The sequence below is a fragment of the Colobus angolensis genome, unplaced genomic scaffold (assembly GCF_000951035.1).
Source record: "Colobus angolensis palliatus isolate OR3802 unplaced genomic scaffold, Cang.pa_1.0 Scaffold616, whole genome shotgun sequence".
Taxonomy (NCBI): Eukaryota; Metazoa; Chordata; class Mammalia; order Primates; family Cercopithecidae; genus Colobus; species Colobus angolensis.
The window spans coordinates 368,245-378,770 of NW_012119777.1; the positions used below are offsets into that span (position 1 = coordinate 368,245).

The 10,526-nt window shown below is 41.3% G+C and overlaps 1 protein-coding gene across 4 annotated transcripts in view; it reads left to right on the forward strand.

Annotated features, from left to right (window-relative positions):
• The window catches only part of LOC105527310 (hemoglobin subunit gamma), a 118,506-nt gene that overhangs the window by 102,689 nt on the left and 5,291 nt on the right, over nucleotides 1-10,526 (forward strand). Inside the window, exons 1-3 of one of the 4 annotated variants that reach the window (XM_011963606.1) lie at nucleotides 5,645-5,842; nucleotides 5,966-6,188; nucleotides 7,067-7,129. In XM_011963606.1, the coding sequence (XP_011818996.1) occupies nucleotides 5,751-5,842; nucleotides 5,966-6,188; nucleotides 7,067-7,129 (378 nt within the window). In that variant the 5' untranslated portion in view covers nucleotides 5,645-5,750. Of the gene's footprint in view, nucleotides 1-5,644; nucleotides 5,843-5,965; nucleotides 6,189-7,066; nucleotides 7,286-10,526 lie in introns of those variants that run through there. The other 3 variants (XM_011963605.1, XM_011963604.1, XM_011963607.1) reach the window with 3 other exon arrangements.

Consider the following 10,526-nt stretch of genomic DNA (forward strand, 5'->3'; position numbering starts at 1 on the left):
TGTGGTTTTGATTTGCATTTCTCTAATGACCAGTGATGATGAGCTTTTTTTCATGTGTTTGTTGGCCACACAAATGGTTTCTTTAGAGAAGCATCTGTTCATATCTTTTGTCCACTTTTTGATGGGGTTGTTAGTTTTGTTCTTGTAAATTTGTTGAAGTTCTTTGTAGATTTTGGATATTGGCCCTTGGTCAGATGGATAGATTGCAAAAATTTTCTCCCATTCTGTAGGTTGCCTGTTCACTCTGATGATAGTCTTTTGCTGTGCAGAAGCTCTTTGGTTTAGTTAGATCCTATATGTCAATTTTGGCCTTTGTTGTCATTGCTTTTGATGTTTTAGTCTTTGTCTTTAGTTAACTTTAGATACTCTGATGACAATGTACCTAGGCAATGATCTTTTTGCGATGAATTTCCCAGGTGTTTACTGAGCTTCTTGTATTTGGATGTCTAGGTCTCTAGCAAGGCGGGGGACCTTTTCCTTGATTATTTCCCCGGATAAGTTTTCCAAACTTTTAGATTTCTCTTCTTTCTCAGGAGTGCTGATTATTCTTAGGTTTGATTGTTTAACATAATCCCAGATTTCTTGGAGGCTTTGATCATATTTTCTTATTCTTTTTTCTTTGTCTTTGTTGGACTGGATTAATTCAAAAACCTTGTCTTCAAGCTCTGAATTTCTTCTGCTTGCTTGATTCTACTGCTGAGACTTTCTAGAGCATTTTGCATTTCTATAAGTGCATCCATTCATCCATTGTTTCCTGAAGTTTTGATTGTTTTTTATTTATGCTATCTCTTTCACTGAAGATTTCTCTGCTTATTTCTTGTAGCATATTTTTGATTTTTTTAAAATTGGACTTCACCTTCCTTTGACGCCTCCTTGATTAGCTTAATAACTGACCTGAATTATTTTTCAGGTAAATCAGGGATTTCTTCTTGGTTTGTATGCATTGTTGGTGAGCTAGTGTGATTTTTTGGGGGGTGTTAAAGAACCTTGTTTTCCATATTACCAGAGTTAGTTTTCTGGTTCCTTCTCATTTGGGTAGGCTCTGTCAGAGGGAAAGTCTAGGCCTCAAGGCTGTTGTTCAGATTCTTTTGTCCCATGAGGTGTTCCCTTGATGTAGCACAGTCCCCCTTTTTCTAGTGATGTGGTTTCCTGAGAGCCAAACTGTAGTGATTGTTATCTCTCTTCTGGATGTAGCCACCCATCAGGTCTACCCGACTCCGGGCTGGTACTGGAGTTTGTCTGCACAGAGTCTTGTGACATGAACCATCTATAGGCCTCTCAGCAATAGATACAACCACCTGCTCCAATGGAGGTGGCAGAGGATGAAATGGACTCTGTGAGGGTCCTTACTTTGGGTTGTTCAATGCACTATTTTTGTGCTGGTTGGCCTCCTGCCAGGAGGTGGCACTTTCTAGAGAGCATCAGTAGAGGCAGTCAGGTGGTGGTGGTTTGGGGGGGGTGGGGGTGCCCTAGAACTCCCAAAAATATATGCCCTTCGTCTTCAGCTACCAGGGTGAATAAGGAAGGACCATCAGGTGGGGGCAGGACTAGTCGTGTCTGAGCTCAGAGTCTCCTTGGGCAGATCTTTCTGTGGTTACTGTGGGGGATGGGGGTGTAGTTTCCAGGTCAATGGATTTATGCTCCTAGGACGATTATGGCTGCCTCTGCTGTGTCATGCAGGTCGTCAGGAAAGTGGGAGAAAGCAAGCAGTCACATGACTCACCCAGCTCCCAAGCAACCCAAAAAGTTAAGTTGGTCTCACTTCCAGCGTACACCCTCCTCCACAATAGCACGAGTCTGTTTCCATGCAGTCAGTGAGCAAGGCTGAGAGTTTGTCCCAGGCTACCAGCTGTGAAAGCAAGTAGGGCTGTCCTACTTCCCTGCCTGTGGAGTCTGCACATCAAATTCATGTCCCCCTGCCAACCCCTCACTGCCCAGCCCTGAGTTCTGGCCAGGCGGAGATTTCCTTTTTCCTGTCATCTTTTCCCAGTTCCTCTGGCAGCCCTCCCAAAGGACCCCTGTGAGGCAAGGCAGAAATGGCTTCCTAGGGGACCCAGAAAGCCCACAGGGCTTTTCCTGCTGCTTCCTCTACCCATGTATTTTGCTTGGCCCTCTAAATTGACTCAGCTCCAGGTAAGGTCAGAGTCAATTGACCTTCAAGTTCCCCAGTGAGGATGTGTGTTTGGGAATGGATGGTCCCCCATTCCCACTTCCACAGTTTGGGCACTCACAATATTTGGGGTGTTTCCCAGGTCTTGCAGGAGCAATCTGCTTCTTTCAGAGGATCTGTGGGTTCTCTCAACTTTCCTGGTTTGTTTCTGCATGTGGTTCTGCAACAAAAGTTCATGGTGTGAGACTTCACATGCTGCTCTGTGCATCCGAGTGGGAGCTGCAATCTAGTTCTGCTGCCTCCCATCTGTCATTATCCTCTAATTTGTCAGTAATATGCATTTTTAATCAATCTCTTTTTTTTCTCTCTTTTTCTTGTCCCCCAAAACTATACTGCCCTTTGATATCAAGGAGTCAAGGATGGTGATGTTGGGGGTGGGCAGTGGATACACTCTTTACCCCTTAGGGAGCTATATCTAGATTTAGATATCGCCAATTCAATATAACTTAATTGAAAGCAAATTCATAATGAATACACACACACACACATCTGCATGACAAGATTTTTAATAGTTGTAAGAATAACTAATTGTTGTCCGCAGGCAATAAGGGCTTTTTAAGCAAAACAGTTGTGATAAACAGGTCATGCTTAGAATAGTAATCCAGCCAATTGTACAGATTGCTTAGAGACTATGTCATTACCAGAGTTAAAATTCTATAATGCCTTCTCACTCCCTACCACTGAAGACAAGTTTTTGTCATTAGGTTTATGCTTCCCTGAAAAAATACTATCTGCTATTCTCCACTTTACTATTTACATACCAATGGCACTGGTTCTTTATCTATCTCTCTGGCACAGCAGGAGTTTGTTTTCTTCTGCTTCAGAGCTTTAAATTTACTATTTCAACTTCTAAACTTTATTTGGCAGTGCCTTCCCACGGCAGATTCCTTGTTGTCATTTTGCCTTTGTTGGAATACTTTCTCCTTAATTTTCTTCTTAGTAGATAATATCTGGAATTATTTTGCTGTTTAACTTATTAATTTTATGTATGTTCTACCTAGATTATAATCTTCAGAGGAAAACTTTATTATCTGACTTATTTAACTTAAATGCCCAGTACTTTAAAAATTATGACATTTATTAAACAGATAGTTGTTGAACAAATGTTTGAAAATACATGGGAATGAATGCTTGAAAACACTTGAAATTGCTGGTATAAAGAAACAGTTTTATCAGTGAGGATTTAATCAATGTCAGAAGCAACGATATAGGAAATTTGAGGAATAAGACAGTTATGGAGAAGGAGAAATCAATAAACTCTTAAAAGATATTGCCTCAAAAGCATAAAAGGAAATAAGGGTTTATATGTGACTTTTAGATCACTGCCTTGGTTTCTGGATAAAGGGGGAAGTTGTTTGAAAACAAGAGGGATCCTAGATATTCCTTAGTCTGAGGAGGAGCAATTAAGATTCACTTGTTTAGAGGCTAGGAGTGGTGGCTCACGCCTATAATCCCACCACTTTGGGAGGTCAAGGCAGGCAGATCACCTGAGGTCAAGAGTTCAAGACCAACCTGGCCAACATGGTGAAACCCCGTCTCTACAAAAACACAAAAATTAGCCAGGCATGATAGTAAGTGCCTGTAATCCCAGCTACTCAGGAGGCTGAGGCAGGAGAATTGCTTGAACTCAGAAGGTGAGAGTGGCAGTGAGCTGAGATCACACCACTGCACTCCAGCCTGGGTGACAGAACAAGACTCCATCTCAAAACAAAACAAAACAAAACAAAAAATAAAAACAGATTCAAAAGATTCACTTGTTTTAGCCTTAATGGGCTTAGACACCAGTCTCTGAGACATTCTTCAAGGTCAGGCTCTACAAATGGAACCCAACCAGATTCCCAGATATGGTCAAAGATCTATACACACCCATCTACCCATCTCACAGATCCCCTATCTTAAAGAGACCCTAATTTGGATTCACTTCAGTCTCTGTAATCTGTACCTGCATACCAATAAAAATCTTTCTCACCCACCTTTAGATTGAGAGAAGTCACTTATTATTATGTGAATAACTGGAAGACACTGATATGCTGACAAATTTTTTTCTTTCCTTTTTTATTCAACTTTTTTTTTAACTTCCAAAGAACAAGTGCAATATGTGCAGCTTTGCTGCATGGGTCAACATGTATCTTTCTGGTCTTTTAGCCGTCTCACACTTTGAGCAGATATAAGCTTTACACAAGATTATGAAGGCTGAAAGAATTCCACCAATATTATTATAATTACTATTAATCTGATAGGTTAAGGGAGGTAGAGCTCCCCTCCAATAAGACAGATTTCCAGAGTTTCTGACATCATAATCTACTAAGGTCATGGATCACTTTCAGAGAAAAAACAAAAGCAAAACCAAACCCACCAAGAAACAAAAATCCAAAAGAAAAAATAAAGGAAAAAACACCATGAATACTTCCTGCCATGTTAAGTGGCCAATATGTCAGAAACAGCACTGAGTTACAGATAAAGATGTCTAAACTAAAGTGATATCCTAACTGTCACAGTGTGTGGACTATTAGTCAATTAAAACAGTCCCTGCCTCTTTAAAGTTGTTTTCCATGCAAATACATGTCTTATGTCTTAGAATAAGATTCCCTGAGAACTGAACCTAGCATTTATACAAGATAATTAATTCTAAGCCATAGTACCTGCCAAAGAACATTCTACCATCATCTTTACTGAACACAGAAGAGCTACACCAAAACCCTGGGTTATCAACCAGCACACACACTTATTCAGTGATAAAGACACATCATTGGGTGCCTACATACATACCTGAATATGAAAAAAAAAAATACCTTTGCTGAGATGAAACACACGTGATTTATTTCAAATAGGTACAGAGAAGTAGATACTGAAGTAAGCATTAAGTATTATATTATATGACATAACATTAATCTATTCCTGCACTGAAACCGTTGCTTTATATGATTTTTTTTTTCACTACACGAATGAGAACTTAAGAGATAATGGCGTAAAACCACAGAGAGTATTTTCAAAGATAAGTATAGCACTTCTTCTTTGGAAACCAATGCTTACTAAATGAGACTAAGACTTGTCCCATCAAAAATCCTGGACCTATGCCTAAAACACATGTCACAATCCCCAAACTTTTCAAAAACTGGTGCATGCTTTAACTGTAATCTCCAGGCCTCACTGGAGCTAGAGACAAGAAGGTAAAAAAGGCTGACAAAAGAAGTCCTGGTATCTTCTATGGTGGAAGAAGGAAACTAGCTAAAGGGAAGAACAAATTAGAGAAAAATTGGAATGATTGAATCGGAACAAGGCAAAGGCTATCAAAAAAATTAAGCAGCAGTATCCTCTTGGGGGCCCCTTCCCCACACTATCTCAATGCAAATATCTGTCTGAAACGGTCCCTGGCTAAACTCCACCCATGGGTTGGCCAGTCTTGCCTTGACCAATAGCCTTGACAAGGCAACCTTGACCAATAGTCTTAGAGTATCAGGTGAGGCCAGGGGCCGGCGGCTGGCTAGGGATGAAGAATAAAAGGAAGCGCCCTCCAGCAGTTCCACACACTCGCTTCTGGAACGGCTGAGATTATCAATAAGCTCCTAGTCCAGACGCCATGGGTCATTTCACAGAGGAGGACAAGGCTACTATCACAAGCCTGTGGGGCAAGGTGAATGTGGAAGATGCTGGAGGAGAAACCCTGGGAAGGTAGGCTCTGGTGACCAGGACAAGAAAGGGAAGGAAGGACCCTGTGCCTGGCAAAAGTCCAGGCCGCTTCTCAGGATTTGTGGCACTTTCTGACTGTCAAAATGCTCTTGTTCAATCTCACAGGCTCCTGGTTGTCTACCCATGGACCCAGAGGTTCTTTGACAGCTTTGGCAACCTGTCCTCTGCCTCTGCCATCATGGGCAACCCCAAGGTCAAGGCACATGGCAAGAAGGTGCTGACTTCCTTGGGAGATGCCATAAAGAACCTGGATGATCTCAAGGGCACCTTTGCCCAGCTGAGTGAGCTGCACTGTGACAAGCTGCATGTGGATCCTGAGAACTTCAGGGTGAGTCCAGGAGTTTCAGCAGTGTCAGAGTTCAGTCTCAAGGCAACTTAGACAACTGAGTATTGATCTGAGGACAGCTGAATCTACCTGCTGGGTGTGAGCTATTTGAAGATACTGGGGTTGGGAGTGAAGAAACTGCAGAGGACTAACTGGGCTGAGACCCAGTGGTAATGTTTTAGGGCCTAAGGAGTGCCTCTAAAAATCTAGATGGACAATTTTGACTTTGAGAAAAGAGAGGTGGAAATGAGGAAAATGACTTTTCTTTATTAGATTCCGGTAGAAAGAACTCTCATCTTTCCCTCATTTTTGTTATTTGTTTTAAAACATCTATCTGGAGGCAGGACAAGTATGGTCATTAAAAAGATGCAGGCAGAAGGCATATATTGGCCCAGTCAAAGTGGGGAACTCTGGTGGCCAAACAGAGTCTGAGGCTATTCCTGTATCAGCTGGACACATACAAAGTGCTACTATAACTTCATTACAAACTTATATCGTCTAATTCCAGGTGGGGGCAAAGTGTGTCCAGGGGTGAGGAACAATTGAAACATTTGGGCTAGAGTAGATTTTGAAAGCCAGGGGCGTGTGTATGTGTGTGTGTGTGTGTGTGTTGTGAGCATGTGTTTCTTTCAACGTTTTCAGCCTACAACATGCAGGGTTTGTGGTGGCAAGAAGACAGCAAGATTTAAATTTTGGCCAGTGACTCGTGCTGCAAGGGGAACAACTACCTGCATTTAATGGGAAGGCAAAATCTCAGGCTTTGGGGGAAGTTAACATGGGCTTGATTCTGGGTGGAAGCTGGATGTGTAGTTTCTGGAGGCCAGGCTGGAGCTCTCAGCTCGCTATGGGTTCATTTTTGTTGTCTCCTTTCATCTCAACAGCTCCTGGGAAATGTGCTGGTGACTGTTTTGGCAATCCATTTCGGCAAAGAATTCACCCCTGAGGTGCAGGCTTCCTGGCAGAAGATGGTGGCTGGAGTGGCCAGTGCCCTGTCCTCCAGATACCACTGAGCCCCCTGCCCACGATGCAGAGCTTTCAAGGATAGGCTTTATTCTGCAAGCAATAAAGATAATAAATCTATTCTGCTAAGTGATCACAAATGGTTGTCTTCAGTTCTTTTTTTTTACATCTTTTGAAATATATGAGCCACAAAGGGTTTTATGTTGAGGGATGTGTGTATGTGTATTTGTACATGGCTGTGTGTGTTAGTGTCATGTGCATACTCCTCACTTTTTTGTTTACATGAGATGTGGGTTTTGATGAGCAATTGAAAGAACTAGGCAATAAAGAAACTTGTACATGGGAGTTATGCAAGTGGGAATAAAAGATGTAGGAGAAGTCTGGTGGGGTGAAAGACCTCTGCAGGACAGGACACCTCAGAAACAGGTGGTTTGGAAGATATGGGGAAAGGTTCAGTGAAGACCTGGGGGCTGGATTGCAGCACAGCAGCGAGGAAGGGGCTCAACGAAGAAAAAGTGTTCCAAATTTAGGAAGTCAAGGTTTAGGCAGGGATAGCCATTCTATTTTATTAGGGGCAATACTATTTCTGATGGCATCTGACTTTTCTCAGTCCTTGTGAGGCTCTATGGGGAGGTTAGAGATCAGAGCAGGGAGCAGATTTTTCTTTCCACAGTAACTGCAATGAAGCAATCCTTACTTTACTAAGGAACTTTTCATTTTAAGTGTTGATGCATGCCTTAAGAGGTGAAATTAAACCCATGCCCTTAAGTCACAGCATTTCAAGGAAGAGACCTCACTGTAAGCTTCTAGGGGAGGTGGGGACTTAGGTGAAGGAAATGAGCCAGCAGAGGTTCACAAGTCAGCATCATCGTGTCACGCCTGAGCAGCAGACCAGCACTGTCAGATGAAAATGTAGTGTGAAGAATTTGTATAACATTAATTGAGAAGGCAGATTCACTGGCATTCTTATATAATTGAAAGTTAATGCATGTTTATAAGGGAGAGTTTAGTTTAATGTGATGGTGTTATGAACCTAATGCTTGTGTCTCCAGGAAATTCACATGCTAAATCCCCAACTCCCAGTTGGCCCCATTTGCCGGGGAGGCTTTGGAAGAGTAATGAGGTTTAGATGAGCTCACGAGAGCAGATCGCTCTCAAAGAATTATTTTCCTCATCAGAAGCAGAGAGTTAGCCATTTCTCTTCCTTCTGGTGAGGACACAGCGAGGAGTCAGCCATCTGCAACCCAGGAAGAGAGCCCTGACCAGGAACCAGCAGAAATGTGAGAAAAAATTCTGTTGTTGAAGCCGTCCAGTCTATGCTATTTTGTTATAGCACCTTGCATTAAGTAAGGCAGATGAAGAAGGAGAAAAAAATAAGCTTGGGTGTTCAGTGGATTAGAAACCATGTTTATCTCAGGTTTACAAATCTCCCCTGGTCCCCTATGTTTCAGTATAAAATACCTACTCTACTACTCTCATCTGTAAGACCCAAGTCGTAAGCCTGAGCCCTTCTCTCTAACTTTGATTTCTCCTATTTTTTCTTCAATGTACTTTGGGCTTGTAATGTATTTATATACAGTGAAATGTCAAGTTCTTTCTTTATATTTCTTTCTTTCATTTTTCTCCTCAGCCTCACAGTTTTCTACATGCCCTTCTTATTTTCAGGAACTTCTTTCTTCAAACATCTTCTGCCTGGCTCCATCATACCATAAAGGACCCACTTCAAATGCTGTCATTCACTACCATTTCACAATTCACACTTTCTTTCTTGTTTTTTTTTTTAGTAAGACAAGTTTATAAAAAATTAAAGTAACGGAATAAATGAATGGCTACTTCATAGGCAGAGTAGCCCCAAGGGCTGCTCATTGCTGATTTTTACTGTTATTTTTCAATAGTATGCTAAACAAGGGGTAGATTATTTATGCCGCCCATTTTTAGACCATAAAAGATAACTTCCTGATGTTGCCATGGCATTTTTTCCTTTTAATTTTATTTCATTTCATTTTAATTTCCAAGGTACATGTGCAGGATGTGCAGGCTTGTTACATGGGCAAATGTGTACCTTTCTGGTCTTTTAGCCATCTTTATCAACGAGCAGATATAATCTTTACACAGGATCATGAAGGCTGAAAGGATTTCACCAATTTCAATCAATCTGATAGCTTAGGGGATAAACTAATTTGAAGATACAGCTCACCTCCAATAAGCCAGAATCCCAGAGCTTCTGGCATTATAATCTAGCAAGCTCTGAGATCATGGATCACTTTCAGAGAAAAACAAAAACAAACTAACCAAAAGCAAAACAGAACCAAAAAACCAGCAGAAATACTTCTTACCCTGTTAACGGTCCTATATGTCAGAAACAGCACTGTGTTAGAAATAAAGCTGTCTAAAGTACACTGATATTTGAGTTGTCATAGTGTGTGGACTGTTAGCCAATAAAAACAGCCCTTGCTTCTCTAGAGTTGTTTTCCATATACACACATGTCTTATGTCTTAGAATAAGACTCCCTGAGAAGTGAACCTAGCATCTATACAAGATAATTAATTCGAATGCAGAGTACCTGCCAAAGAACATTCCACCATCATCTTTACTGAGCATAAAAGAGCTACACCAAAACCCTGGTCATCAGCCAGCACACACACTTATCCAGTGATAAGTACACATCATATGGTATATATACATACCTGAATATGGAATCAAATATTTTTTCTAAGATGAAACAGGCATGATTTATTTCAAATAGGTAGAGATAAGTAGATATTGAGGTAAGGATTAGGTCTTACATTACATAAGAGTAATCTATTAGTGCACTGAAACTGACTTTATAGGAATTGTTTCCACTGCACTATTGAGAACTTAAGAGATAACAGAAAAAGCCACAGAGATTATATTCAAAAAGAAGTGTAGCACTTTTTCCTTAGAAACCACTACTAACTGAAAAAGACTAAGATTTGTCCCATCAAAAATCCTGGACCTATGCCTAAAACACATGTCACAATCCCCAAACTTTTCAAAAACTGGTGCATGCTTTAACTGTAATCTCCAGGCCTCACTGGAGCTAGAGACAAGAAGGTAAAAAAGGCTGACAAAAGAAGTCCTGGTATCTTCTATGGTGGAAGAAGGAAACTAGCTAAAGGGAAGAACAAATTAGAGAAAAATTGGAATGATTGAATTGGAACAAGGCAAAGGCTATCAAAAAAATTAGGCAGCAGTATCCTCTTGGGGGCCCCTTCCCCACACTATCTCAATGCAAATATCTGTCTGAAACGGTCCCTGGCTAAACTCCACCCATGGGTTGGCCAGTCTTGCCTTGACCAATAGCCTTGACAAGGCAACCTTGACCAATAGTCTTAGAGTATCAGGTGAGGCCAGGGGCC